The sequence below is a fragment of the Aspergillus puulaauensis genome, chromosome 5 (genome assembly GCF_016861865.1).
Source record: "Aspergillus puulaauensis MK2 DNA, chromosome 5, nearly complete sequence".
In the NCBI taxonomy this organism is placed as follows: domain Eukaryota; kingdom Fungi; phylum Ascomycota; class Eurotiomycetes; order Eurotiales; family Aspergillaceae; genus Aspergillus; species Aspergillus puulaauensis.
The window spans coordinates 2,804,134-2,832,008 of record NC_054861.1 but is presented as its reverse complement, the minus strand read 5'-3'; the positions used below and the strand labels follow the sequence as shown (position 1 = coordinate 2,832,008).

At 51.0% G+C, this 27,875-nt stretch overlaps 15 protein-coding genes across 15 annotated transcripts; 6 read left to right on the top strand and 9 right to left on the bottom strand.

The window, feature by feature from the left end:
- Positions 1–237: 237 nt before the first annotated feature.
- Positions 238–4,593, bottom strand: bud4 (putative GTP binding protein (Bud4); the record flags this gene model as incomplete). The annotated part of the gene is made up of 5 exons (XM_041706154.1): positions 238–849; positions 905–1,611; positions 1,697–2,102; positions 2,238–4,451; positions 4,504–4,593. 5 exons carry the CDS (start codon positions 4,591–4,593, stop codon positions 238–240), a joined length of 4,029 nt encoding a protein of 1,342 aa, XP_041558567.1.
- A 967-nt stretch (positions 4,594–5,560) lies between these two features.
- mrh4 (ATP-dependent RNA helicase MRH4) lies at positions 5,561–7,462 on the top strand (the record flags this gene model as incomplete). Its single annotated transcript, XM_041706153.1, has 1 exon — positions 5,561–7,462. The coding sequence occupies one exon, from the start codon at positions 5,561–5,563 to the stop codon at positions 7,460–7,462; it is 1,902 nt and encodes a 633-aa protein (XP_041558566.1).
- A 290-nt stretch (positions 7,463–7,752) lies between these two features.
- On the bottom strand, positions 7,753–9,469 carry APUU_51082S (putative carboxylesterase; the record flags this gene model as incomplete). The annotated part of the gene is made up of 2 exons (XM_041706150.1): positions 7,753–8,010; positions 8,084–9,469. The coding sequence occupies 2 exons, from the start codon at positions 9,467–9,469 to the stop codon at positions 7,753–7,755; spliced, it is 1,644 nt and encodes a 547-aa protein (XP_041558565.1).
- A 539-nt stretch (positions 9,470–10,008) lies between these two features.
- On the bottom strand, positions 10,009–12,016 carry SET9 (histone-lysine N-methyltransferase Set9; the record flags this gene model as incomplete). Its single annotated transcript, XM_041706149.1, has 2 exons — positions 10,009–11,844; positions 11,906–12,016. The coding sequence occupies 2 exons, from the start codon at positions 12,014–12,016 to the stop codon at positions 10,009–10,011; spliced, it is 1,947 nt and encodes a 648-aa protein (XP_041558564.1).
- A 474-nt stretch (positions 12,017–12,490) lies between these two features.
- APUU_51080A (mitochondrial 54S ribosomal uL14m domain-containing protein) lies at positions 12,491–13,141 on the top strand (the record flags this gene model as incomplete). The annotated part of the gene is made up of 4 exons (XM_041706148.1): positions 12,491–12,571; positions 12,636–12,720; positions 12,789–13,016; positions 13,071–13,141. The coding sequence occupies 4 exons, from the start codon at positions 12,491–12,493 to the stop codon at positions 13,139–13,141; spliced, it is 465 nt and encodes a 154-aa protein (XP_041558563.1).
- A 171-nt stretch (positions 13,142–13,312) lies between these two features.
- Positions 13,313–13,972, bottom strand: RPB9 (DNA-directed RNA polymerase II core subunit RPB9; the record flags this gene model as incomplete). Its single annotated transcript, XM_041706147.1, has 4 exons — positions 13,313–13,357; positions 13,415–13,504; positions 13,666–13,837; positions 13,893–13,972. 4 exons carry the CDS (start codon positions 13,970–13,972, stop codon positions 13,313–13,315), a joined length of 387 nt encoding a protein of 128 aa, XP_041558562.1.
- A 379-nt stretch (positions 13,973–14,351) lies between these two features.
- Positions 14,352–15,074, top strand: pin1 (peptidylprolyl isomerase ESS1; the record flags this gene model as incomplete). The annotated part of the gene is made up of 4 exons (XM_041706146.1): positions 14,352–14,354; positions 14,422–14,822; positions 14,894–15,010; positions 15,065–15,074. 4 exons carry the CDS (start codon positions 14,352–14,354, stop codon positions 15,072–15,074), a joined length of 531 nt encoding a protein of 176 aa, XP_041558561.1.
- A 404-nt stretch (positions 15,075–15,478) lies between these two features.
- On the top strand, positions 15,479–16,297 carry APUU_51077A (uncharacterized protein; the record flags this gene model as incomplete). The annotated part of the gene is made up of 1 exon (XM_041706145.1): positions 15,479–16,297. One exon carries the CDS (start codon positions 15,479–15,481, stop codon positions 16,295–16,297), a length of 819 nt encoding a protein of 272 aa, XP_041558560.1.
- A 412-nt stretch (positions 16,298–16,709) lies between these two features.
- Positions 16,710–17,312, bottom strand: APUU_51076S (uncharacterized protein; the record flags this gene model as incomplete). Its single annotated transcript, XM_041706144.1, has 2 exons — positions 16,710–16,764; positions 16,843–17,312. The coding sequence occupies 2 exons, from the start codon at positions 17,310–17,312 to the stop codon at positions 16,710–16,712; spliced, it is 525 nt and encodes a 174-aa protein (XP_041558559.1).
- A 477-nt stretch (positions 17,313–17,789) lies between these two features.
- APUU_51075S (uncharacterized protein) lies at positions 17,790–18,599 on the bottom strand (the record flags this gene model as incomplete). The annotated part of the gene is made up of 1 exon (XM_041706143.1): positions 17,790–18,599. One exon carries the CDS (start codon positions 18,597–18,599, stop codon positions 17,790–17,792), a length of 810 nt encoding a protein of 269 aa, XP_041558558.1.
- Positions 18,600–19,059: 460 nt separating this feature from the next.
- On the bottom strand, positions 19,060–21,832 carry APUU_51074S (uncharacterized protein; the record flags this gene model as incomplete). Its single annotated transcript, XM_041706142.1, has 4 exons — positions 19,060–19,117; positions 19,172–19,341; positions 19,392–21,494; positions 21,551–21,832. The coding sequence occupies 4 exons, from the start codon at positions 21,830–21,832 to the stop codon at positions 19,060–19,062; spliced, it is 2,613 nt and encodes an 870-aa protein (XP_041558557.1).
- A 297-nt stretch (positions 21,833–22,129) lies between these two features.
- Positions 22,130–22,886, top strand: CBC2 (nuclear cap-binding protein subunit CBC2; the record flags this gene model as incomplete). The annotated part of the gene is made up of 5 exons (XM_041706141.1): positions 22,130–22,198; positions 22,257–22,351; positions 22,412–22,456; positions 22,508–22,699; positions 22,754–22,886. The coding sequence occupies 5 exons, from the start codon at positions 22,130–22,132 to the stop codon at positions 22,884–22,886; spliced, it is 534 nt and encodes a 177-aa protein (XP_041558556.1).
- An 88-nt stretch (positions 22,887–22,974) lies between these two features.
- Positions 22,975–23,954, bottom strand: APUU_51072S (pyridoxal 5'-phosphate synthase glutaminase subunit PdxT; the record flags this gene model as incomplete). Its single annotated transcript, XM_041706139.1, has 3 exons — positions 22,975–23,008; positions 23,073–23,633; positions 23,704–23,954. 3 exons carry the CDS (start codon positions 23,952–23,954, stop codon positions 22,975–22,977), a joined length of 846 nt encoding a protein of 281 aa, XP_041558555.1.
- Positions 23,955–24,357: 403 nt separating this feature from the next.
- Positions 24,358–25,395, top strand: APUU_51071A (4'-phosphopantetheinyl transferase family protein; the record flags this gene model as incomplete). The annotated part of the gene is made up of 1 exon (XM_041706138.1): positions 24,358–25,395. One exon carries the CDS (start codon positions 24,358–24,360, stop codon positions 25,393–25,395), a length of 1,038 nt encoding a protein of 345 aa, XP_041558554.1.
- Positions 25,396–25,937: 542 nt separating this feature from the next.
- Positions 25,938–26,874, bottom strand: SLC1 (1-acylglycerol-3-phosphate O-acyltransferase SLC1; the record flags this gene model as incomplete). Its single annotated transcript, XM_041706137.1, has 2 exons — positions 25,938–26,104; positions 26,157–26,874. 2 exons carry the CDS (start codon positions 26,872–26,874, stop codon positions 25,938–25,940), a joined length of 885 nt encoding a protein of 294 aa, XP_041558553.1.
- Positions 26,875–27,875: the final 1,001 nt, after the last annotated feature.

The following is a 27,875-nucleotide window of genomic DNA, read 5'->3' as shown; positions in this document are numbered from 1 at the left end:
AATGTACGGCGGAATGAAACACAAATTCATCGCTGCGGAGATTTGCCTTGCCCATGCCCTTTTACTGGATCCGGAGTCTTGTACGCAGCAATGACAGGCTTAATACACAAGACAAGCCTCCTGCACCACGAGCAAAACAATAAACCAGTGAAACAAATAAAGACAACGAAGTGAAACAAAAGGAGAAGATCCGAATGGAAGAGAAAGTACTAATATAGCAAGCAAAAGGTTCCACGATCAAAATATCAAAGAACGTGCTTTCTGCCGCCGAGATTCTGGGCTGCGAACTTCAGGTTGTGACTGCGTGTATTTGTGTCGCGGCCGCGGAGACGGAGCCGGAGCTGCGTGTGTTGTCGGCGCCGGCGCCGTTGGAGGAGGAGCCATATTGACGTCCTTCTTGACAGGTGGAGGTGCAGTCCCTAAATGAGAGAACCGATCTGCTGTCTCTCGTCGGGACGTCTTCCTGCTTCGCTCGCGCTTCAGAACAAGCTCAGTCCAGGGCTTAGCCGGGTTAGCTCCAGACGGTCCTTTACCAACGGTTTCTGCGAGGATCTTCATCCAGCCTTCCTTGTCGGCTGCACTATCTGCATAGAAGTCAATCACCTCGCCGTTACCGAAACGGATGCGGAACCCCTCTTCCACAAACATATACCCTTCCTCCTCTTCGGCAAATGCGGATTTGCGTCGCTTTCCGCCACGCGCTGTGGTCTCTTTCTGTGTCAAAGTTGTTCGATCATCAATGAGTTTGGCGGCCTTGGCCAGGTTGATGGTTGCACGAGGCTGACGGGTGGTTTCATGGTAAGCAGTCAATTTAGGTCCCTCAAGTTTGAAGAAGCGGCGACGCCAGTACTATTCCGGTCAGTAAATACTAAATACAGCCTTGGCCATTAGGGGGAAAACTTACCGGACAGTCACCTCCCTGCTGCGAGAGAAAGCCTTCCCAGCTACGGGTGGATGCAGTCTCCGCCTCGCGCATCTCCCGTATGCAGGCGTTCATGCTCTTGGGCATATCGTCGTCTGTGGTGCCCTTAGGCTTGGGCACAAACAAGAGTTGCAATTCTAGTTTTCCAATCTTATAAGGAGGACGGCGCTGGGACATGCCACTTGCGGTGCTCTTCTTGCTCTTCACGCTGCTTGGCTGCTCCTCAACAGCCCATTCGTTGAAGCAGGCCACATCAACAGTATACGGCCGGCCATACGCATGTTTTTCATGGTCGCTGAGAGCTGTGTAGGCACGTGCGAAGCTGCCGTCCCTAGCGACAAGCGTTCGGAGGCGTTCCCAAACTGGCGCATTAGGATCATGCTTCTTCTGCTGCTGCTGTGATGCGAGCTGCTGTTTCATGTCAAGTTCCTTGCGCTTACGCGGGGAGGCAAACATTCTGCCAAATGTCGACTGCTTCTGGCGGGATGGCGATGCGGAAGCTGTGGCCTCTTGGGCCTTGAACTTTTCTTCATCCATCTTCATCTGCAGTGTGAGCTGGAACTCGAGATCGTTTTGCACGATGAGCTCGAATTCTTGTCCGATAGGAGCAGTCTTGCCAAGTTCCAGCCAAGCAGTGGTGACACAATGTAGGCCATTATCCAATGTAAGAGAAAAGTACGAGCGCTCTCCTATTACCATGTTAGATAACCAATGCAAGCTATTTGAAAGCTGATGAAAAAAAAAGAAGAAAAAAATGAATGTGAGTCTCCTTACCTTTGGGGAGGGGCATATCTAGGTACTTCAGCCCAACGACCTTCACAAAGAGCCTGCCCCGCTCCTCACCATCTTCAAAGGCAGTATTGAGTGTTGGCTCAATTTCTTCGACTGGGGTAGGAGGCTCTTGGGCGTTACTCTGCTGGCCCGGCAAAGGAGGCACGGGCCCACCAACGGGCTTCTTGCGAATTGCGCCAGAGGGCGTACGGATACTAGCCCGGCGGGGACCTGAATTCCAAGGCACTGTGGTCCAGGTCTGCTGGCTAGCCTTGCGCTGGGGCGACCCACCCGGTCGCGTGCTTCGCGGGTCTGTAGGTGCCTCTGCTGCGGACGCGGACGCGGGCTCCTCCTCGGGGCGGCTACTGGCAACAATAACCTTTGTGTTTTGTCGCATCAGGTAGCCTCTCTGTTGATGGAGTGGAAGGTCAGCACGTGCTATGGAACTGTTATGGGATCCTGAGTGGGGGATGGGGGGCTCCTGGGTCACAGCAAGCGGGGCCTTTGAGGAATGCAACTGGGAGAGGGCTAGGTGAAACGCAACCTTTTGGGACTCAATAACGCGGTCGAATTCTTTATCCAAGCCAAATCCAAGACTTTCGTCTTCTTGGATGCTGAACGGGATGTCTAGCTGCATTAAGCTGGGCTTGCGAGGGGTTTCCTTCGAGGGCTTTTCAGGTTGCTCCTGGTTCTCTACAGGATCGGATTCGGGCTCTTCTTCTTTTTCAGGCTCATCGGGGGCCTGGGTTGGTGGCGGTATCTGACCGCTGACTTTGCGTCGGGTAGCCGCCATAGATTCAACGTCTGCAGGGGTTAATGATGGACGAATCTTTAGACTGCCTCCGGGAGCTTTGACAGTGGCAATTGGGTCGGGAATGCTTTCATCTGCTGACTCTTCCAGATCGCTAACTTCATCATCCACTGGATGTCGGATTACTGAGTCTGGAGTGGATGGCGCAGATATTTCCGAGGCATTGTCAGGGGTCACAGGGCGTCGAAGAGACTCCAACATCGCAGCCATTTTGGGAGCCGAAGCTTCACCATTTTGAGGGTCTTCCCGAGTGTCGGTCGACTCGATTTGCTTTGAAGCTTCATCGGGCCGATCAGCAGGGACTGGTGTCGAATCGGAAGCATGCGAGCCATTGCTCTTGGAGAAAATATCCTCCATTGAATGCCCCGAGTAGTGACTCTCATCGTCCCCATTCTGACCTTTCAGGTCCTTGAGAGAAGAATCTTTTGAGGGTATCGTGCCGTAATAATCGGGTATGTCGTAAAGGTCATCGGTATCATCTTCTGGCTCCTGCTTGATCACGACACTATTCGTATCGTCGTCATCATCGTCTTCGTCACTGTTATCGTGATCATTCTCAAGAGAAGGAATTGGAACATCTGGGTCATAATTCCCGTAATCGCGAGGACTTGCACTTCCTTGAGATGAGTTTTCGTATGAATCATCCGTGTAGTCGTCCCCTCCGCGCATATCGCGCAGTATGGAGTCCCTGGAAATACGTGGAGGAGAAAAAACATCGCCTTCACTCGCTGCAGGTAGGTTGCCGTGAGCCGCCGCAGACTCCACTTCTTTTGGTGTGTCGGCAACGTTATCTTCCATCTTGTCCCCGTTGACTTTCGATTCATCATTGCGCTGTTCAGCCGTCTTTTCACGCTCTTCTCTCTGAATCATCATGAGGCGCAACCTATCTTCGAGCGACATGGAACCGCGGCCGAGTTCGTAAATATCCGACTCGCTGTACGTTGCCGCTGCTGGCGGTGCTGGCAGGACTCGCTGGTTACCGCTTCCACGCTCAAATGCTGCGGTAATCTTGTCCGGTGATGGTGTCCGTGGAGAAAAAGACAGGCCTTGGATCGCAGGCAGCGGTGGTAGAGGGCGACGCTCACCATTAGAATCCAGAGACTCCACACGGGAATGCCTTGTACGGCCCTCTTGTCTTGATGAAGACCGGGGCTCAGGGCTTTGGCTGTCTTCGCTGGTGAACGGATCATTATTCTCCTTCACTAACTCATCGTTCGCGTTCTCTGGGCTCATAAAGCGCCAATCCTCAGGCATGACGACCGGGGTTTTCTCAAGATCCTCGAGCGAGGCATCGAAACTGTCGTCACGGTCAATGGACCCCCGATCAAAGCTGATGTCGCCCTCATCCTCTTCCGAGTCATAGCTTCCGTCGCGCGAATCAGATGCGATCGAGGAAGGGTCAGGAGTGGTCATCTCATATTCGTTGACCTGAGGCGGGGCAGCATCAAAAGTAACACTCTTCGTGTACCGAGAACCATCAATATCGGTCCATATTTCATTCTCGGGATCGAAGCCCATGTCCTTGGTTCCAAATCTACTGGCGCGCGATAGCGACGACTTCGCGGGGGGTGCTTGATCCTTGCTAGGCGAAGGAGGCCGAGGCACTATTTGCGCCTTGTCGGGGCTAGGCGTATTGGCCGTGGTTATACCCTGGCTTTGTCGCTGAGGCGAAGCACGATTGAACGCCAGCGGCCTTTGCGGAACGTAGACGCTCGCGGGATCATACTCTTGGTTGTAGTCGCGAAACATACTGTTACCCTTGACTCGCGATGCACGCTTCAAATTCTCGAGAGACGGTCTCTTCGAGGTGGAAACCCCAAATTCTGGGTCGTACGGTGCCTGGTTTTCGGAGTTCTTTTGGAAGGGAGACCCCGAGTCACGGCCTTGCCAAAAGCGGCGCGTTGTAGAGGGCGACTCAAATGGCGAGGACTCAATGCTCTTCGACGACTATTTTATTATCGTTAGCCACAAATCCACCACCAGAGCGCACGCACGTTACCCTATTAGACTGGTTCCAGACTGGAGAGTTCCGACGGTGAGCCATCGGGCTCACTTCTGAGAGTGGCCGTTGTCCCGTGTTACTGCCCATCTTCACGAAAGACAGACTCAGGGTTCAAGGAAAGCAAAAGCAAAGAAGAGAAACTCAAGATCACAAAAGCAGCAAAAAGAAAACAGCGCTAAGCAGAGGGGATCAGTAAACTTGTTTCAGCTTAGCCTTTAACCCCTTGCGGAGGGGGAACGCCACCATACCTATTCTCGATAAACAAAAACAAGAGACGACAGATATCCAGGAAGCTCAGTGAAAGTGTCTGAGATAAATCCAATATCCGGTGAATTCAATAACACCCAATAAGTGCGTAACTCATGGGACTCGTAACAGTATCACAAAGGGAAGATCATCCAAGGCGATTGCCAATTTCGTTAACGTTGGGGGGGAAGTTGGGGTCTGTTTTCTTTGATCTTGCGCCGCCCCAAACAAGGGAATCAATAACGAAGGACTATGGAAGTCAAATGGAAAGAGATCGTGGTTGGACGAGATTCAGAAGAAAGTTGAGATCGAATGGCGTGCAAATCCAACTGGGGGGGGGAATGAAAATCAAAATGGCATGCCATCCACCACCAGCACTGAAGACAACAACAAGGTCCAGACTATGGGCGGTAGGAGGAATGTTGGAGGGGAGAAGCGCAGTGGGAGAGTGTTAAGTAGGATAAAGATGCCTGGTGCCGTGGTTGGAGACGACGGACTCGTGGAGCCTGAGGAGCCGCCGCGGTGTTGACATTTGGCTGGCGGGAGTTTCCACAGCAACGCCCTGTAACTGGCAGCAACTGGCGCCGACTGGCAGCGAGATTGCAGCCTCGGCGCCTGAAACCCGGACTCTCTCGATCGCGCTAGCCTGCACGTGGCCTAGCGCGCTGGATTCCCCCGGCGAGCGGTCCAATGGGTCTTGGTCCAAGCTTCTGTCCCTTTCAGCAGTGAGGATCCTTTTTTTTTCTGCAGGTCCAGACTTTTCCATCAGCCTTCACCTCCCACTCCGAGCCCCATCCCCAAACCCGCAATGAACCGGCTCAGTGGGCTGTCGCTACCCCTTCGGCCTCCAGTATGCCTATTATGTCGTGCCCAGACCTCCCTGGCCATTTCTCCCCTGCAGGGAGGTCAGGCTGTTCGCGCGGTGGCCACGGGTCGCCTCCGCCGCAAAGCCCGCATGACACTCTCGAAAGATGTCTCCAAATCGTCGCTCAAAGGACGGCGGACAGATCGCGGTCGAATCGGCCTGTTCCCCAACATGAATCAGACACAGGCGCGCGTCCGGGATGATCCACGGTCGCGGTCTCAAGCCGCATTGAAACGCTCCAAAGACTCCGAAGAAAAACCAGAAAAAACCGAAAGCCCGCTATACAAAGCTCTTAAGATGCAGACTGCCCTGTCGCCTGTCTCCTACGGCAAACGGACAGCAATCAAGAGCAAAATCGCAGAAGTCTCGAGCTTCGACCAATTTCCGCTTCTTCCCATCGTCCGAAATTCGATTTTCTCTCAAATCCTGCCAGGTGTCACCCATGCTGTTCCGACCCCAATCCAGCGCGTTGCAATTCCGAGGCTGCTCGAGGACCCCTCAACGAAGAAACGTGTGAAGAAAGTTGATGACGAAGAACCTCAATATGCTCAATATCTTCTGGCCGCGGAAACTGGTTCAGGGAAGACACTAGCGTATTTAATCCCTCTGGTCGACGCTATCAAACGCCAGGAGGCTCTGGATGTTGAGGCTGAAAAGAAAGAGGAGGAGAAGAAAGCGCAAGAGAAGGAAGAGAACTCGAGAAACCAGGCGTTTGACCTCGAGCCCGAGCTGCCCCCACCGTCGAATGCTGCGAGGCCTAGGGCAATTATTCTGGTACCCACGGCGGAGTTGGTTGCCCAGGTGGGAGCCAAAGTCAAGGCTTTTTCCCATACGGTCAAGTACAGATCTGGAGTTATATCTTCCACTCTGACGCCTCGTCGGATCAAAAGCACACTCTTCAACCCAGAAGGTATCGATATTCTGGTTTCGACCCCGCATCTCCTAGCCTCAATCGCCAAAACCGATCCTTACGTCTTGAGTCGCGTCAGCCACCTCGTTCTTGATGAAGCCGACTCTCTTATGGATCGTTCATTTTTGCCAACAACGACCGAAGTTATCAGCAAGGTCGCTCCTTCGTTGCAAAAGCTTATCTTCTGCTCGGCCACAATACCGCGCAGTCTTGACACGCAGCTGCGCAAGCGCTACCCCGAAATCACGCGACTAACTACTCCCAATCTACATGCTATTCCTCGACGTGTACAACTGGGTGTGGTCGACATCCAGAAGGATCCCTACCGCGGAAACCGTAACCTCGCCTGCGCCGACGTAATCTGGTCCATCGGCAAAGCAGGAGGGGAGTCCGATCCCGGCCGTCCAAATTTCTGGACCGAGCCGACAGTCAAGAAAATCCTTGTCTTCGTCAATGAGCGCGAGGAGGCCGACGAGGTAGCTCAATTCCTCAAATCAAAGGGTATTGACGCGGTTTCATTCTCTCGGGACTCCGGCACTAGAAAACAAGATGAAATCCTAGCCGAATTCACAGAGCCCTCCGTCATACCCACCGCCGAAGAAATCATGCTTCATCGAAAGAAGAACCGTGCGGCCAAGTCGTCCATTCCCTTCGTGCTGCCTGAGCAGTCGAACAGCGGCCCCCAGCGACACTTGCCCAACACCAAGGTCCTTGTTACAACTGATATCGCGTCGCGAGGTATCGACACCCTGGCCGTGAAAACCGTCGTTCTCTACCACGTCCCGCACACGACAATCGACTTCATCCATCGCCTAGGTCGTCTTGGACGTATGGGCAAGCGCGGTCGTGCGGTCGTGTTGGTCGGTAAGAAAGACCGCAAGGATGTGGTCAAGGAGGTTCGCGAGGGTATGTTCAGAGGCCAGGCTCTGATTTAGAATTCTTACCTTCCGCCCCACGGAATGGGGTTGTGCTTTTTACTCATATTTCATGTTTCTGGGTATCAATTGCTGGCGCTGGAATCGGTCTCGAATACCCGCGCGGCCTGGTCTTGGTTTACAATAGACACGGCTGTATGTATTATATCATATCACCATCATGTACATTATAATTACCATCATCCTTCACGACATTAGCATATATAGATAGACGACGCATTCAACTCACACCTTTATCACCCACCGTCCAAGACATATCATCTGTAATCTGTAATCTGTAATCCGTAAGTCTAGACAGGAACCCTCCCCCCAACACCTCTCCAAAATTCACATTTCGCCCTCATTCCCTCCAACCGAACATTCTCAAACCCACCCTCCCTGATCACAAACTCTTCGTCCGTCCCCTTCAACTCCGGAACCCCCACTACATCCCCATCTGTCAACTTATGCGCATTCGGGTCCCCCGTCTGGAAGAAACTAGCGAAAGCCCCCGCAAATCCCGTATAGATTAGCGGGTTGGTTTGCTGGACTGGGTTGACCGAGTTCCACTATATACATTATTCATATGACGTTAGTATTTGTTTCACGGTATGATAGGATAAATAAAAGGTCTGAACGCACGTAAACAGTATCACTAGCATGCCTCGCCGGCTCAATCGTATACTCCGCCAAATACCCCTCTTCCCTTGCCGACCCCGCAAGCCAATAAGCCGGACAGGCAAGGACAACATCTCGATAAACGAGCCCCGCGCGCACAAAAGTCGAGTTGTACAGGTCTAGGGTCTCGGTGTGGCCATTGGGAGGGTAAAACCTTGTTTCAAGCTCGTGGATTTCCGCCGGTGATAGATCGGGTAGGAACCCCGAGAGCCAGGAGTGGAAACTCGCGGTGGATGAGTTGAATCCGTCGTTTGTTGAGTTCGTCGTTGTTGGGTCTTTGTAGGCCAGGCCTGGAGGAATAAAGTCCTCGCCTTCGTGGGTGTTGTATGTTGCGAGGATATGGTCTGTTTTGATGGCGTGGCCGCGGTGGTGCGGGGTTGTTGTTGCTTCTGTGAGTGTTGAGAGGAGGAATTCGTCGTCGATAACAGGCGCCCAGGTATACGATGTTGTTGTGTACGTATGGTCTGCGCTGATGGCCAGGCTAGCGTCGCGGATTACCTGGACGTCGACATTCTTCAAGCAAGAGAGGGAATCTCTAGCAGTAGCACACCCGGTTAGATTAACAAGCTCTTCGTAGATATCCTCTGCCTCGGGGTCATCATATCGATACGTCTTCGGCCAGTACGGAGAGCTAGCGAGCGCCTTAGAGAAGAGTTTCTCGTGCCCTGGGCGACCATTCGCAAGGACCTGCGCAACCACAGATCCACCACCGGCCGACTGGCCCCAGATGGTAATATTATGAGGATCACCGCCGAAGTGTGAAATATGGGCTCGGACCCATTTAAGGACGTATTCCTGGTCCAGAAGACCTGGATTCAGGTCTGAAGTTGGGGAGTTCTTGATTGCTGTTCCGGGGAGGAAGCCGAAGGCGTTGACGCGGTAGCTGGGGTAGATGACTATGTAGTCGTTCAGAGAGCTGACGTTGAGCACGGGGAATGAGGAGGGGGGAAGCTCGAAGGATGCTTCTCCTTGGACGAAAGCGCCTCCGTGGAAGACCACGAGAACGGGTCTGCGAGGCGCTGGATTCGGGCTCCATGGACGTGAGTAGAGGCCGAGGTAGAGACAGTCTTCGGATCCGTTCACAGTGCGCTGTGGGCACATATCGAAGCCCTGGTCGGTGTTGTAGACGCCATTTGGTATCTTGGATGGTGGCTGTGGTGCGCGGAAACGATTCACGCCGACTGGGGGTGCTGCGTATGGTATCTTGCGGAAATAGGAGAGGTTGTAGGTCTCGTCATATTTTCCCTGGAAGGATCCGTAGTCGAGCTTAGCAAGGGGATCATTGTATGCCTTGACGAGGGATCTGGTCAGTGAAATCAACCAGAGAGTACACAGAGAGTGAAATCTCATTGTTGTTTTTGTCTTTGACGGCCAGACTTACTTGACTTATCACTGGCAAAGCCAGTCAGAAGCTAGGAATGGTATCTTTATATAGACATCACAGTTCGGGGTGATACAACCCGAAATGCATTCGATGCGGAGAGAAAGTCGGGGAAAGGGACGTAGGGTTGTTATTATTGGTGCGTTAATATATATTATCGCGTGCTGCAAAACAACCTCGATGTGGGGAAGGGGAAAAAAAGGGAGAAAACGAAAAATAGGAAAAACAAAGTGATAAGATATATCTTTATTTGCGTCTAATAACGGGGTGTTACATGGTTGTAAAAATACAGAAATCGACCATGGACGATGTAGTAGTAAAGGATACACAAACCCGGGAAATAGAGAAAAGACATCCAAGCAAGCACCCTGAGCTCCTAATAATCTCATACCAACCATCTCAACCCTGAACGCCAACCTGTTAATATGAATGAAGAACCTTGACCCATCTCTACCCGAAAACTCCCGTCCACATCATTCCAACATACCAAACACAAAACATATCTTCATTACATGGTCATCCGAAGCGCTCGGGTGCGCCGTCTAGTCACTCGAGTGCTTCGCTGTTCGTCTAAGGCCTCACTATCCGGAGTTTCGCTGCGCATGTCCGACAGCTCCGGGGTCGGTGTAATGCCGAAGCTGACTCCACGACCCCGGCGGGAGACGAGGGCCTCTTCGTCAGGGTATAGAAACCGATGGACGGTACGATGGTCCATCACACGCTCCTCGTCGTCAAGCGGGCCATCTTTGTCGGTTTTGGGCCAGCGGAACCCGTATAGCATAGAGTGGCGCTCGCAGCGAGGGCATTCTCTCCGCGTTAAATAAGAGTTCTGTTGCACAAACCACATGTTGCATGTGTGGCAGTCGACCCAGCGGTCATACGAGTGTGCTAGTAGCTTAGGGGTCTTGGTGTAATCTCCGGGAACTCGGGTAAGTTTTGACTCGGGCTCGACAGTCAAATAGACTCGCTTAGTCCGCGCTTTCCTCAGCCTTTTACAAGACCCAGGAGTCTCTGGTTGATCTTCTGGCTTGACAGAATCTGTAAGGTCACTGGTGCAGCTGTCTGCGCGTGGTTCGCCCTCTAGGATGCGTGTGGTGGCAGTTGGGGTAAGAGAAGTCTCGGTGCAGTTCTCACCCTTGGGCTTTATTTCGGTGTCACTCTCCAAAGTTGTTGTTGCGGAGGTAGGACCAACAGACTTGTTTAAACTTTCCCCATTTGAGGTCGCGGTTTGTTTCATGTCTGCTGTAGGCCTGGGTTTAACTGTGATTCCCTCATCACATACGGAAGTGGCCGTGGTGGACGCCGATGACCGCTGCGATTCTTCAGGCGCGATGGACGTTAGAGATTCAGAATCTGTACCCGACGAGGACTGAATATTATCACCATTCGAGTCGCTTTTTGGTTGCCTGGAATCTGGTACCGGTAGGTGGAGATTCGGAGTTGAGGTATTGCGAGGTTCAGATTCGATTGAGATGGCGACTTCCTCAGTGAGAGAAAGTTGAGAACGCAGGTTCGAGCTGCGTGGTGTAAACTTGCCCCTCTTGTGAGGGGTTGAAGAAGGGGAGGTGTCGGAATCGGCGTCTAGTGTACGCTTCCGCTTCCTCGGTGTGAGATACTCTTCGGTAGCAGCGGGATCCGGAGTGGTTGCTTTGCTTTGTGGTTCGGAATCAAGATTTGGTGACCATCCGTTGCGGACGGCACGTTCGCAAGTGAGGCACAAACACTCGCAGTTGTCGATGCCGAAGTAATCTTCTCCATAAGAAACCGTAATTTCTTCACCAATATGGATATCTCGAGTGGCGACGACCTGCATCCCCTCAGCGCCCCGAGTTACCAGTCGCCCATTGGCGTTGCAGTCGTGGTTTGCAAAACGCGCGGGGCCCAAGAAGAAAGACGGTGTCTTCCTTCGGCTCGACATTACGATACTAAAATCTTTTCGCTTCAAATCCAGATCCTGCTCCTCTTCCTTGGTCATTGGCACCAAAGTCCCGCTCAGATACTTAATCTCTCGGCCTTGGGGGACGAATTTTCGGGCGCAAATAGCAGCCTCGTGTTCGGTTATCGTATAACGGTTCGTGGTCGTGACCTCAAAGGGGCAGTCGGGAAGATAAATGTGTATATATTTTCTCAGGTGTTTTCGGAACCAGTCCTTCTCACGGTCGTTTCCGAGCTTCGCCAGATATCTCTTCATTCCAGATAGATCCAGTATCTTGCGTTCGGCCAGGACCGCATCCTTGGCGACAATGACATCGCGCAGGAGGATGTCAGACACGGTATCTTCGACTAGGCCGCGGACAGGGATATATTTCGTTCGATTTTTGCGGGTCCTCGTCCAGAAGTGAGCCTGTATTGACGGAATAGTTAGAATTGAACTGGAAAATCGCCAGGTACGGAGCAATGCCTACACAATCTACCAGCGCATCCGTTGCGACATCGTCATAGCTGGCCAATTTCGCGAGCGTCAGACGGTCGCGCCGTTCCACAGAAGGACTGGACCGAGCCTTTGAGGGCGCCATGGTGATTTATATAAGCAGAAAAGTCCCATGTAACTGAGATATCCACGGTGTTGAAGTTGTGTTCGCGAATTGCCTTGCTGAGAAGGGGCCAATATGTCCAGGAGAAGAGCGGAAGGCGGACAGAACGCAGGTATATAAGAAAACGAGCGGGGGATGTAACACAAATTATAACACAAGAAGAGTGGATTTTCAAATGACAGACATAATGGGTAGAGAGAGGGATTTTGCGTGAATTATACTGGAGTAACTCGAGAGGAGAATGGGGGGCGCATCCACAGACACACGACTCCGACAAAGACTCAACGGGGAGCGGCTGGAGACTCGCGGCAGTTATGTGCCAGTGTCGCCCATGCGACTCGTAGAATTATGACCGGCGTCTGCATTGCTGCCTGAGGGTGCAGGCTGCAAGCCGGCCTGCCTCCGGGTTCGGAGATCGGCCAAACTTGCCGCCCGGAAATCTCTCGAATTAATCGTATGTCTGATGCTGGTCCGCGGACGCTTCTTGTCGGCCCAGTTTCCAGACCAGCACACACAGTCAAGATGATCCAATTAAAGGTTGGTTGCTAACTTGGACTCGCCAGAATTTACTGCATATGAGCATCTGGCTAACTCTGCACAGTCGATGCTTAATTGCATCGACAACTCCGGCGCAGCCGTGGTCGAATGCGTGAACGTCTTGAAAAAGAAGCGAGCCGCAACAGTCGGTGCGTACTTCCTCTGCAAAAGGAACCCCCCAAAACGTTTCTAACGGGTATGTTTCGAATGATTGCAGGTGACCGAATTGTGGTGGTCGTTCAAAAGCAGCGAAACTTCGGCCCCGAAGGCACCAACAGCAGCACCGGTATTGCCAACAAAGTTCGCCGCGGAGACATTCGACATGCCGTGATTGTCCGGGTGAGGAAGGAAATGCAAAGACTGGACGGGAGCCGCGTCAAATTCGATGACAACGCCTGCGTGCTCGTGAACAAGTCCGGAGACCCCATCGGAACCAGAATGAACGGTCAGTCTCTCTCGGCTGGGATATCTACGGCTACGATTCTAACATAAAATACAGGTGTTGTGGCTACGGAACTACGGAATCGACAGTGGTCCAAGATCCTGTCGTTGGCACCGATGCATGTATAAATATACCACTTGGAGCGAATCGGTTTATTAGGCGTTCACTTATATCTATCTGTATCAATAGAACATATTTCTCTTGAAATTTTTCCCACCATGATTTCAAAATCACTAAACTCCCCGAACATGCTGTAAATGCCAATAAAGGGTATCGAAATAAAGCAAATTATGACAATGTTATACGAAAACGTTTCCACACGCGCAGCAAACAAAGTAAAGTTTCTGAAGGAATCATTAGCTAACCGACTTCCTATGAATCAATGGGCTTTGTATGCTCACCATTCCTGTCTCCGCGGATCGCTGTTGAGACTGGAAGAACACGGCTTCAGCTTCACCGCAGCTCGGGCAGAGCTTGTTGGATCGGGGAAGCTGTAGAAGGAAAAGCAGGTTAGCTAGGAAGTCCCAAAATGAAACCATGAATCTTCCGAGCTTGTGCAGATTCCATTGGATCGGCCAACTTAGGATGCCGATCCGCAAACGAAACAAGCAACCTGGTCGCCGCAAAGTAGACAAAAGCCGGAGAGACAAACCGTAGGGTCATTTCCAACGTCCTGAGTCACACCAGCAGTATCGCCAACTTGGCTGCTGAGCTTATTTTGGTAAACACAATATGAAGTCGCAGGCTCGCCGACATGGCAGGTTCGGCATGTGAACATTAAGCGATTGTTGATGCGGTCCTCTTTCGGGTAGAGCAAGTTGGAGCTGGAAACAGTTAGTGAGGTGCTCATAGCATCGTACAGATAGGAGTAGACATTACCATTCGCGGCAGAACTTGAAATGAATCTGATCGCTCTGCTTGCTATCGCCACTAGCGGATGGAGATGGGCTGGCAGACATTTCGGAGAAGTGTTGAAGGTTGTAGACGGTGGGGCAGGAGGTAGAAATACAGTGCAAACTGACGCGAAGATGAGATTTATTGGAAGCTCAAGGTATAGCGATAGACAAGACTCGAGAGAAGAAAGCGATCGGCAACAGACAAGATGAATGTCAAGCGAAGTTGAAAGAAGCACTTGGCGGCGGACTTTGGGCGGGCTGGAACCTGGAGTCTGGGTTTGCACCGTTTGCACACTTTGCGATGTTTGTCGCTTCCCCTCCTGTCACTTTTCCCCGCGTCATCATAACCGATCTATTTGCGACTACACTAGTACTATAACTTCATTGTGCTTTGGACTCGTCGTGCCACAGTTCTCTACAATCGCAACAATCTGCAGACAGTATGGTATGTTTTGAGCCCCCTCCCTAACTCTCGATCCCTTTCTTCATCATATCCTGACTCTTCGTCATAGGTAAACACAGGTCTTCCAGCAGAATGGGAGGTTCGCCATTCCAACTCCAAGAACCTCCCTTATTACTTCAACCCGGCAACCAGAGAATCGCGGTGGGAGCCTCCAGCAGATACAGATATGGACACCCTCAAGAGTTACATGGCAACATACCATAGCGGAGCCGCCGCCTCTCCATACCCAAACCAAAGTGAGGGCAAAATCCGTTGCAGCCACCTTCTAGTCAAGCACAAGGACAGTCGGCGGCCTAGCAGCTGGAGAGAGGCGGAAATTACGCGGTCGAAAGAGGAGGCCCACGAAATTCTCCGCGGTCACCAGGAGCGCATTCTCCAAGGGGAGGCCCGGTTAGGAGACCTTGCGATGTCCGAATCGGACTGTAGTAGCGCTAGGAAGAAGGGTGACCTGTACGTCTGGACCTTGTCATATTGTAGATTTTTCTCTAATATCTTGCTCAATGTTACTAATTCTTCTAAAGTGGCTTCTTCGGGCACGGTGAAATGCAGAAAGAGTTTGAGGACGCAGCGTTTGCTCTGCAACCGGGTGAAGTCAGTGACATTGTTGAGTCAGGATCCGGCCTTCATCTTATCGAGCGGTATGTTGACCCCAATCTGGCTGATACCAGAGCTAATCGCTTCGCTCTTAATAGGCTGCAATAAACTATTTTTGGGCTATAGATATATCATTTCTGGGACCAAGTTACCTTCAAAACAGGATGAAAACCATCGAAATATTTATACACCCCCATTTTGCCCCCGAGACCTCCATTCCCATTTTGGAGACAGCTTCCTCATTGTAAATCCTGGGTTGCACCTACCTGCACATCCACAGAAAACCGGCAACATGGATCAGCCCAGCTTTTGCTTCAACTTTCATTGCTATGCTATGAAAGCCCAGTGTTTGATATGGCATTTTCACTGTAAACTTCTTAAGAGACTATATCGTTGCTCTCTGTATATCCTCTCTTTTCTTCCATGGTTTGTTATTGCTTTTATTCATAAATTATTCTTTCCATATTACTTGGCCCAGGTAGCGAGAAGGCAATCGCCTTCAACAAAATACGATGTCCGGTATACTCCCTCCTTACTTACGTGCTGTCTCCAAGTCCGTCATACCAAGTGGATTGAAACTTCGGGCCAAATATGCTCTACTGATGCCCCATCTCCCAAACGATGTTCCAGAAAACCTCAGCGCATCATTCAAGAAGTGCCAATACGCCGCAAGCGAAGCAATGCTCTCCATGACAGCTATCGACAACCGCAGACGGCATCGCTACGAAGCACTATGCCCCATAGGCGATGGCGTGCGTTCGGCTCGTCATGCCATCGTTATAAACCGTCTTTTCGACTGGAAAACTGATTACTACCCAGCCAATCCCACATTAGCAGCAACACCGAAATTTGAACGGATAGCGGTGGAGGGTATTTGTGTCTCTCGCGTCGCATACACTGAATGGACACATACCTGCAGGGAGCTCACCAATTACATGAAAGGCCGATACGCAGAATACTGCCAATTAAAGCTTGTTTGTGAACGGGAAATTGAGAATGCCAAAGTAAATGGCGATCTTGATGGGCACACTTGTAAGATTCTGTACGCCTTACTCCACAAACAATTTCTAGGAGAAATGGGCAAATGGGAAATGTATGTCCAGCAGCTGGCAGTGCCGACCTATGAGGAATTACTGGTTGAGTTGCACTGCATTTTCTTTGAACGCGTTGAGGACGGTGATGTTCTTTTCCAAGAGCTCTGTGATGCGGGTCGGTTTCCCGATTGCAGTTTAGCTGAAAAGTTTGAATTGGCTGAGAATGACTGTACGGCACTATTATTTGAGTCTCCTACAACACGATGTGATCTGGATCATAATGTTGTTGTGAGATAAGAAACCTCCCTGGAGTTTGGGCCAGTCTTATTTATATTTATCACCTGGTGTACAACAGAATAGCGGTTGGATAGGCTATGTCCGCTAAACATGTATATCATTGAGAACTGATTGCTAGGCACGACTCATGTTACCAATCCACGACACTGCGTATTTTTACTTGGAATAATTCATGGCAAAATGGCAACCAATTAGAAGCATGTCTCTAGAGTTTATAGGACCTGACGTTCTCTCGTGAAAGTCTACATGTTCCTGGGCCGAGACTGAAGCAAGCTATAGTTATCCAAAACACATTAATATGACTGAGTTATATAGATCGTTATTTTGGGGCCTCCAATAGGGATTCCCGCAAGCAATGTTCAGCCAGGCGAGTTTGGCTCTAGACACTCCCACTCAGCGTCCTGTCCATCTTCTACTCAGCAAGTTTCTTTTTCGCCTCCTTCTTCTTTACCATTGGCCTTGGACGCCTAGATTGAATCAACAATGTTAGCTATTATCAAACCAATTGCGCTGGACTCTTGAGCATCTTATACTGTAGCACTTACTTTAATTTCAACCTCCTCGAATCCACCGGCCCCTCTGTCCCAGGAATATACCACTCACCCTCAAGCAACAGCACCCGTCGCTCCCTCCCAAACGCCTTCCACTGCTCGCGCTCGTCATTCTCAAGCGCGGCCAGCATCCCCAGCGGCCCCGCAAGCGGGAAAGTCTCTGCGCTTTGCAGCACCTTCTTAAGGCCATCCCTGCGGACGCGCGCATCAACTTTGGCATAACACGCTTCACATAGTGTCAGGACATCCGTGATCTCTTGGATGTTGCGCTGGTAGCACCAGGTCTTTTGCTGGCGGGGTTGGTCGCTGTCGTCGGCGTTTGATCGGCACGGCTGGTACCACTCGTCGTAGATGCAGCTGCAGAGGTATTTCACTGTCCAGAAGAGACACATTTTTTGGTGGAATTTGGAGGGTTTCTGATCCGGTGGGATTGTGAGGGTTGGTGGAAACGGGGACCTGGGCATTTTTGGGGGAATGGGGATAAAGGGGACTATATTCATTCATGAAGGGTGGGATAATGAAAGTATGTTGAATGAGAGTAAATGTGAAAATAATGGATGGCAAACGGAATGATAGTACATGCATACTGTAGGTCTTATATCTAAACAAAGGCTAAGTAGTTTTGTAAAGGCCATTGTCTTGGTTGCTTTGATGTAAAGATAGGGCTTTGTCATCACGTGAACAACGTGGCCGTCCTACAATGACAGGGCGAGTGTAAAGAGAGGAAGAGGGTATCAGAATTTGAGGACCTTAAATAGTTTGTTTAAAAATGGTACTAATAGTTCAGGCCTTGTGTTATTGTTATTGCCTTTTTTGGGACATGATATCGCATTCTCTATTCTAACACAGAGTCCAATAGAACATAGGACAGCCCACCAACATACATAGCTCATTTCAATAAATTGTATAAAAATGCTTCAAACATATACGTTCATTTCAATTTATAGCCTCGGGAAATGCCCACAGTAGTTGGGCGGCGGGCTCCAACCAAGTGCCTGCCCCCGCAACTCCCGCACCAGAGTCTCGCCATCCTCAACGCTATTAAGCACTGCAGCAAGAACCTCTTGTATAACAGTCTCATAAGTCGGAAGCGCCAATTGCTTAGAAGCCGCCGCCTCCCACTTCTTCATCTCACGCACGAAACAGCCCTTCCAAAACCGATCCAGCTCGCCAAATGCTTCGACCGAAATCGTCCCCTTCGCCCTAGTAACATATATCATCGTCTCGAATTCCATCCTTGCAAGGTTATACTCTTTATATTCCGTAGTTTCGAAGTCTTTAAGCAATCTTCTATAGCTCCGTGCCCATATGGCGTAAGCTTCCCGGTCAAAAGTCAGCGTCATCCCGAAGCAGGGTATCTTCGCTGCTGGCGCGAGAGTCGGGTTATATGGCCTATCACCGTAGTCGCTGCACCAGGCGAAAAGTCTATCGAGTGAGCTGGCGTGTCTGTTGTAGATATCTTCATTTGCTGGATCGTTCGGGCATAGTCTCCGGTAGCGCTGCTCGCGCTCCTTGTGTATCGTCTGCAGCCTGTTGTGTGCTGCAAGTGCGGCGCGGTTGCATTTGTCCAGAGCTCTGCCTAGATCCCCGACCAAGACACTGCTGAGCGATGGCGGTAGTCTGATACTGCCTGCGTTGAAGGGGACGCTGAAGGTGCCGCTGTGTTCGGATATAGAAGGGATGCGGTATGGGCTAGGGAAGGGGATCTGGGGTGTGTTGGAGGCGAGCATTTTAGGCGTCTGTGTTTGCATGTTGAGGGATGTGGACGTGGTCGAAGGCTGTGATGAGGTATGCTATGGAAAGAGCCCGAGCAGCAAAATGGCGAAGGGAGGATGCGAGACAGATAAGACACGCCGGATTGCGTGTTGTTTATAGCGTTGCCAGAGAAAACCAGCGACAAAGCTTGCTCAGCCATCTTTGTGTGAAGAAATGAATGGGGTGGTGGGACAGTGAATGAAATGAAATGAAATGAAAAGCATTGCCGCAATCACAATGGGATTTTTATACTCATGTCGTTTACAGTCTTTGACCTTTGCCTATATAGCAGGAAATGGGATTGGAAAATTGCTCATGCGCACGATGATGGATTATATCACATTTCATACATTTAAAATCGCATTTCCCTAAATCTATCGCCGAGATACAACGCTTCATAAGCATCTCTTTCTGTCGCCAAAGAGGAACTGCTAACCATAAAAGACATAAGTACCATCATACGATTGTATTAAGCCGAGCCAAACGTGTTGTGATCGATTCAATGACAGCAGATCTGAGAAAGGACAGTTAGCAATGTTTTTTTCAAAGAGCTCCATGATCGACTTACTCCCGTTCCACCATTTGCATAGCATCGGCAACCCTTGCCCTTTGAAGTCGCTGGGGAACCCGAGGTTGTGCGCTGGTGGGAGATGCCGGGCTGCTGGGCTCCGTTGCAGCAGGAATTCTAGCAGCAGCAGACTTGGCTTCTGCGAGTAATTCCGAAGCGATTTCCTTGACCTACAACGATCGTTAGTATGAGGCGCTGGGCAAAAGAGGCAATAACTTACAGCTTCCAGTCGTTGAGAGATTTTCTGTGTAGATTCCTCCTTGCGTTCTTTGTCAAATGACTCCGATATCGTCTCCACCTCAGCGATCCATGATGACTCCTTTTCACTAAGTGGCCTTCCACCAGATTTCAGCACCTTGGTCCGCAGCGCCTCGTATCGCTGGACTAGCTGTGCCTGTCTGTCTTTGGCCGTTTTCAATCTCTCATCCAAAGCCGCACTGCTTCTGGACCCCTCCTTCCTCAAACCATCCTCACCAATTTCACATGATACACCCTTGATCCGATCGGCTACATCAGATATTTGGCCTAATTGGTCTCGTAGTTCTCCCTGCAATCTCTCACACCGACGGAAGAGATCTGATGCAGCTCGTTCAAGTGCATTGGTATGGGCAGACAGAATTCGGTGTGCAGCTGCCACTAGATCCAGGGTGGCTGGAGAAAGCAGCACGGGTTCCTTGAGACTGCTCCGGTAGCGGTGGGGAACTTGTTTATCGACGAAGAATTCCAAGGGAGAATCAGAATAAAGCACGGAGGGAGCTTGGTAAGGAGGTCGATGAGGGGGGATTGTAGGTGAATCCGATTGCTGGGGATCCGACTCGAGCGAAAACGACGGGAAGAAGTTCGGCTTCTCGAGAACAGCAGCATACGGATGAGAGGCATGGGAGTTTAGTAACAAGTAGCCCAAGTCATAGTCATAGTAGACCAAAGAAGCCGGAAGGTGGAAGGGCTGATTGCCGGATGTGCTGGCGTCCTCATCTACCTGAATGATGGGCTCCAAGATGGACGCATTGCCTTCGCAGAGAATTTGAAGGCGGAATCCCGACCCAGAGGTGTCCTCGGACTGCAACTCACTTTCAAGTCGTTGTATCCATGAAGAAAGCGAAATGAAGACAACACTGTGAGAGGTTGTCACAAAGAATCCATACCGAGAATGGGCGTCGGACGTAAACATCGGCCACGTTTCCGATGATCGGCGATCCTCCTTGACGGTATCCAGCACTTCCACCAAAAGTAAATCAGATGACTCGGTTTCAGGCACATGGAATGCATTCTTCCTTGACTTTGGGAGCCACTGGCCCTCTACGCCTTCCAGATCAAGGCAGATGTAGACCCTACCCCTCAAAGAAGAAAGGCAGATTAATGTGGCTGATAGCTTGTCATCGCCACTATCTATGGTCAATTCGTCTTCTTCTCCCAGCATCAGAGCATCGGTGTCCGCTTTAGCCGCAACGACAAGCATGTCACAAAGGTCTAGATCATCAAGCTCATCACCGGTATCAACGCGGAATGGACCTTGCATCTTAGGTATTGCGCTAAGATTAGCGGGACGAGTCAGGATTTCAGACTCGGGCTCCGTCGCAGAGCCTGGAATTATCTGCAAGGGTTCTTGGTTGTCGATTTCTGCAAGCCATTCATACTGCTGTCGGCAGGCTGTCAACTGGTCCTCGTAATCAAGCGGGTCCTCTTCCAGAGCGGACATCTTGGGTACAATCGCCGCAGATAGTGACGGGACTGCAGCCGATGGTGCTCTCCACCTGGAAGGTAGCAGCGGACAAAGCGCATAAAGGTCTCCTGGCTTCATCGCAATCCAAAGCGTCATCGCCGCCCAGGCGTCCTCCTTCTCGCTGCCAACGCCGCCAAAGCGAGCAGACGCAACCTCCATTTCAACATAGTCTGAGGAAAATCCCTTGTTCTTCCCAAACCCTGAGGGCGCAAAGTCTTGGTCAGAGGAAGTCCCATCGATGAGCTTTCGGAGATCAGCAGCCAAGGCCGGACGGTCGAAAGACCAATGATTATTGCGGTCCAGCTCCCAGAGGCGCACAACGGCATCTTCGGTTACTGTCACCAGGCACCCTCCGAGATTGGTATGGACTCCAAGCGGGTGCCACAATGCCGATACCACCGGTGACTCTGAAATGACATGTGTCGTCGGTCCAAGTTGATATGTTTTCACGCGGATCGGAGAGCCGTCTGACGCCGATAAGTGCGAGGAGTCCGGAAGAACAGCAATGAAGACGGTGTGGTCTGCGACAATTGCCAGGAAAGCGCCGTTCGGAGAAGGAATAATTTGTCGGATCTGTTCGTACACCGGAACTACCAAAGTCTAACCCAATATCAGTAGAAATTCCAACCGCAATAGCTGACACACCGTATGCTCACTCTGTATGGAACACCATCTGCATCAGTTTGCTGGTTCTTCGACCTAGCGCGCTGCTGCCATTCATCCTTCAACCGGGTAAGGCTCGACCAGCGGATCTGATTGTCGACAACCGTGAAAACTTCATTTCCGCGCCTTGCAAGTGTCCGCGAGGGTCCAAGGTAGTCAGCACCTTTGGGGCTCCGCAGGCTTCCTGGATCCTTGGGAGCTGAGCTTGAAAACAAAGAGGCGCCGGGGGAAGGGCGCGAGAGCCAGGGAGGAGTGTAGCTGATCACTTTCGGCATGGTCGGGGCAATTATTCCATGAGACCGTCTCGATAAGAATCCAGGTGCCGCACAGTAGACGTAAAGGGTAAGATTGCAGAACTCGCTGAGCCCTGGCGGGAGATTTTGGGTAGCAAGTTGAAAGGCCGGGGAGATCAAAGGAACAAAAGCAAAAGCAGCGGCGCCAAGACAAACCCACCGAAGCTCTCGTGCGGACCTGCGCTCGCCTCTCCATCTCAATCCCTCCTCCGCCCATTCTTCTTCCACAACATCTCTTTTCGTTTTGCTGGCATAATCGGTGCTATCTAACTCACCACAATGGGTATCCCAGAGCGTCGCAACACGGTCGACCGGCTCGACCGACCCAGCGCCTACTACGTTGGAAAGGTAGAGCTTTACAACTATTCTGCGATAGCTTCGCGCCGCTAACTCAGTCTGCGAACAGAACAAAAAGCGCAGATATAATACGGAGGAGCCCGAGGAACCAAAGGACCCCATGGAAGGGCTTGGGGACGCCACGACTCTCTATGTTGGCAACCTGTATGCCTCTGTCTTGTCGGGCTTCTTTTACGTGGACGAACCAATTGCTGACCGTTATAGCTCCTTTTACACCACAGAGGAACAAATTCACGAGCTTTTCTCGAAGTCCGAATCCCAATCGACCACGTTACAGAAACTGCGCTGACAAAAACCTAGATGCGGAGAGGTAAAACGTCTTGTAATGGGGCTCGACCGATACAACAAGACACCTTGCGGGTTTTGCTTTGTTGAGTACTATACGCATCAAGACGCGCTTGATTGTTTGAAATACGTTGGAGGTACTAAGCTCGATGAGAGAATCATTCGAACGGATCTCGATCCCGGATTCCAGGAGGGTCGGCAGTACGGGTATGCAACCCAACACACCTTCTTTACAGCGGACAAGAGACTGACTCGCGACAGACGAGGTAAATCCGGTGGCCAGGTCCGTGATGAATACCGAGAAGAGTACGATCCTGGTCGTGGTGGTTACGGACGCGCATACGCCGATGATCAACGACAACGCGAGGAGGAAGAATATGGAGCCGGTAGGTGAAGCGGAAGGAATTTCTGGTTTGACTGGCGCAGTTACGGCGTTCATATACACTACATTCTGTCTAATACCGGTAGCGAACAATGGCGCATTAAAAACATCTATTTACACCTGATACCCCAAGTCTAGCACATTCTCTAATTAGCGGGGAAAGGCGATGGTCTACTCTATTTCAGGCCTTCGTCTCACAATTGCTTTAAAAAATCCTCCACCTGCCGCAACCACCAGGAGTGAATTCTTTCGTCACCGGTCAACTCAGGGTGGAAGCTTGTGCCGAAAACGTTGCCTTGTCGCACAGCGACGATATCGCCAGTTTCCTCATCCGCACATACAGCATTACCACCATTGGCTAAACGCGCCGCTCTTCCTGGTAGGGAAGCCAGTACTTCCACGCCGCGTGACATTGCCTTTCGGGCAGTTTCGTTCTCTGCCTGTCGTGCAGGAGCGACAACCGTCTCGTCTCTCTGAAGCTCGTCAACCTGAACACCCTCTTGATGTGGCAGAATCTTTTCGACGACCGGCGCTCGGATAAAAACTGCTGGGAAGGGTGACTTCTGTTCACCGAGGGAGTTGAGGAATGGTAGTTCGAGGGACGCCTGGAAACTCTCCGTCTGGCGGCCGAAATGGTTTCGATTCACCCGAACATCTAAACCTCCGATCAATTCTTGTCCTCCTTTCTTAGTCCGGTTTGCCGACTCCGCGAGCAAAATTAACCCGGCACAAGTTCCCCATGTCGGCTTGCGATGCACCCTGCGGAGAGGAGGTATGAGTCAGTCGCCATTCACCCAATTTCACCTAACTTCCGTAAAGCACAACATACTTGACAAAGTCCCGCAAAGGCTCCAACAAGTTCGACCTAGCCGCCACTAAAGAAATGGCTGTGCTCTCACCCCCTGGGAGAACAAGCGCATCGCATCTCTCAAGTTCTTGTGAGTTCCGGACTTCAAGGAACTCCCAGTGCGATGAGGAAGCTTGCTGTGAAACCAGCGACGCGGCCGCCTTCTTCAGTAGCACGACATGTTCGTGGAATGCGCCTTGTAAGGCGAGAACTCCAACAGTAATTTTAATCATTGCACCTGTCGATGAGAGAAATAAGAGGCGATGGCCACCAACTCAATGGCGGCGCATTTAGGAAAAATCTAGTTATGTAAGCATCTGCCCGCGGAAAACCTTATCGCCACGTGCTGCCCCTCCTGATAAGCCCCGGGAATCCATAGTCTGGACCTTTGGATAGCTTCGTGCTGTCAGTTGATCCTCTCCCAAATTTAACTATGATTTATGATTGATACGAATTCACGACCTGCCATTGCATATTATAGCCATTTGTTGTTTTCCACGATGTCGGCAGTATTATGACCAGCTGTCTTTGAAATTCCCGGCTTACATCAACCCCTCCACAAGCTTGCAAACTTCCAAATTTCATAAACAAAAGACGTGAATACCTTAAGACTGCATATAAACATCAGCGACAGTCATGGCCAAAGACACTCGAAATCCGCCAACTTTAACAAGATGGTATATCGACACCCGCCCTCTTACTCTTTCCACAACAACCCTCCCCCTCCTCACCACACTGCAAGAACCAGACCAAACCGCTGTCCAGAAGTTCTACCACCTCAAAGACAGGCACATGTCCCTAGCCTCCAACCTCCTAAAATACCTCTACATCCACCGAACCTGCCGCGTTCCCTGGTCCTCCGTCGTCATTTCACGCACACCAGATCCACACAGACGGCCATGCTTCATTCCAGACCCGTCCAAGTTAAGCGGCAGTGATGCGGTAGTCAACGTCGAATTCAACGTCAGCCACCAGGCGTCAATGGTTGCGATTGCCGGAACAACCATACCAACCAATCCTGATTCTAGTCCGGACTCAACATCCCGCAAACCAGAAGTCGGGATTGACATTACATGCGTGAACGAGCGGCAGGGCCGGGCCGGTGAAGAACGCACCCTTGCAGCACTATATAGCTACGTCGATATATTCTCCGAGGTATTTTCGGCGCGTGAAATCGCGGAAATGAAGCGGTTGCCTGGCGCTCCATCAAACACCACTAGCAATGGTAGTGTCAATGCCCGTGCGGAGTACGGATATAGGCTATTTTATACATATTGGGCGCTGAAGGAAGCTTATATAAAAATGACAGGAGAAGCACTACTAGCGTCCTGGCTGCGAGAGCTGGAGTTCAACGATGTTATTGCACCTTCGCCCGCACCTACTGCGGAGAGCGGCGACGGAAAGTTTGGCGAGCCGTATACGGGAGTTAGGACGACATTGAAAAGGGATGTTGTAGAGGATGTGCGGGTTGAGGTTGTTGCCTTGGAGAATGACTTCCTGTTTGCCACGGCTGCGAGAGGCGGCGGACTTGGGGCGGGCTCTCGACCTGGCGGAGAGGAGGGTGAGGGCGGGAGCGAAAGCGCAGATCAAGATCCATGGATGCCGTTCGAGAAGCTCGACATTGAGCGGGATATTCGACCTTGTGCGACGGGAGTATGCAACTGCTTATCCTGACTGAGACAATACATATAGTGAAAGTACTTGAGCCGGTATACAAATATAAAACAAAAGCTACAGATTGACGTGTTTGCATTCATCTATAAATAGGATATAAGACAAAAAGATGGCTGACTGGATATCATATCATCTATCATAGCTCGAAGGGTATATGCGTGTCCAATATAACATTTCCGATATTCTTCAATCAATCAATCAATCAGAACCCAGCCCTGGTGGAAGGATGCTGTTGCTGCCCCTGTCTCGTCTCTTGGGTTATTCAATCCATGGCCACATATACTTGCCACAGACGGAGACGCCCAATGTTTTTCCCAGGCTACATTAGTCCAGAGCTGCCGACCAATCTGGACAAAGTGTGGCCGAATAAGTAGTAGTCTATAGTCTTCATCCACGTGTTATCATGTCGACGTATCATCATGCAATATGTTCAAATATTCAGGGTGAGAGAGCCGGATATTCCGCTCCAAGTAGGTGCATACTCGGGTCGGGAGTTGTAAAAGGCCAAAACTTGAAGCTGCCGCATAGGAAGTAGCGGCAAATCAAAGTTCAACACCAGTTGACTTCCCGTTCGGCACCGAGGCAGAGCCGTCGGCCTCCTCGGCATCAGACATCTCTAGCAGGTTCTTGAGCATCGACTCGCGAGTCGAAATTGTGAGGGAGTCAACATCTTCCGGTGTGAGGTTCTCAGTGCTAATGGGTGGGAGAACTAGCCTAGTCAGCAACAGACATGGACAAAAAGCGGAAAGATACACACGTACCTCTAATCTTAATCGAACCGGCCTCGAACCTATACTTCTTGGGAGCCAGGATGTGCGAGTAGTTCTCCACAACAACCGGAACAACGGGAACACCGGCCTTGACAGCCAAATGGAAAGCACCCTTCTTGAAAGACAGAAGCTCCGGCTTGTCCGAGTAGCTCCTCGTGCCCTCCGGGAAGATAAACACACTCTGGCGGTGAACCCTCATCTCCTCCGCGGCGCTGTCAAAGGCCTTCACAGCCGTTTCCCTGTTCGCCCGATCAATAAATACCGTCCGCGAGAGCGACATAAACCATCCTAGGAAGGGAACATAGCGGAGCGACTTCTTCGCCGTGACACTGCAGTAAGGCGGGAAGATAGCGCCGAGCATGAGAACATCCAGCTCGGACTGGTGGTTCCCGATAATCACGGCGGGCCGCGTAGAGAGATACTCCTGGCCCTCAACTATATCGAAGCGCACACCGGTAGTGAATCTCATCACCCACTTGAAGCTGCGGGCGGTGGCCCATTGTGAGACCCGGCCATACCCCACTAGCCGGAGGACAACCGAGGCGACTACACCGTATATCGCGCAGATGAGGAGAGAGCCATAGGCTGCTAGGCAGCGCGCGGCGAAGCTCGCACGGGGTACTTTGAGGCCGAGGCCGATGAGGAAGAGGGAGGCGGTCAAAGCGACATAGGTGCTCACGCCCGAGGCAATGTAGTAGAGCAGCGACATGATACGGGGACGTTTGAAGAGGGCGGTTTCTACCAGTGGAGATATCCAACGGTTACTCATTTGGAATTCAAAAATTCATACGCAGGATCCTTGGAGACTGGGAGGGGAGGTCATCTTACCACCAATGGAGCGAGGAGAAGCGTGACGAGGTCAGAAGGCCGTTGCGAACTAGATATTTACAATGCAGCCAAGAGCATGGCAAGAAGCGGCGGCAGGAGGGCGATAGAGGCGGGAAGAATAGACCAATCCAGCAATAGAAAAAGAAGACGAAAGATCGGAGTCGGTACCGAGGCCAGTATTTGAATCTTTTGGCTTTTGAGATCTTCGCCCTTCTGCGATGTCCCACTGTCGGCTCCGGGGGAGAGAATAAAATGGGAGGTTCACATGACTCGGCTGAATAATAGTTCCGTCATTATTCCACCGCTCTGGCTTCACCGCCCTCCGCGTTCTGTACAACATCAGCTACAGGCCACTCACGCTCACAAATAACCAAGTGCTGTTGCTGAATAAATCGGCAGTGGCCTTGACGAGTGCTAAATCTATGCTATTGGAATGCTGCCGAATATCATATAGTAGTGGAAGCGTCATGCTGCCTACCTTTCCACCACGTCCGACAAGGCTGGCTAGATCTATATATTTCCGGCCAATTAAACATCGAGCCTTGAAAAACTGACTACAAGGATCATTTCAGCACTGTTCTTAGCAGCTTATGCTTCATTTATAATAATGCGCATAAGAATGATCTAACTAGTATGAGCCCAAGCAAAGCAGATCGTCAAAGGTCGTGGCACCCGCCTGGCTTTTCACAGCGAGGTGATAGTTATCTTGCTTGCAATGACAAAGCCAACCCACGCTAATATACAAAATCCAGAATCTCGACACCATTTCGAGAATGCCAGAGGTAATGTAACGCAAATGCATGCTGTAACCAATCCACCGAAAAACGCCCGTGTAATGCTGATGTCGCTGCTGTAAATCCGACACCCAGTAAAGAAACGCCA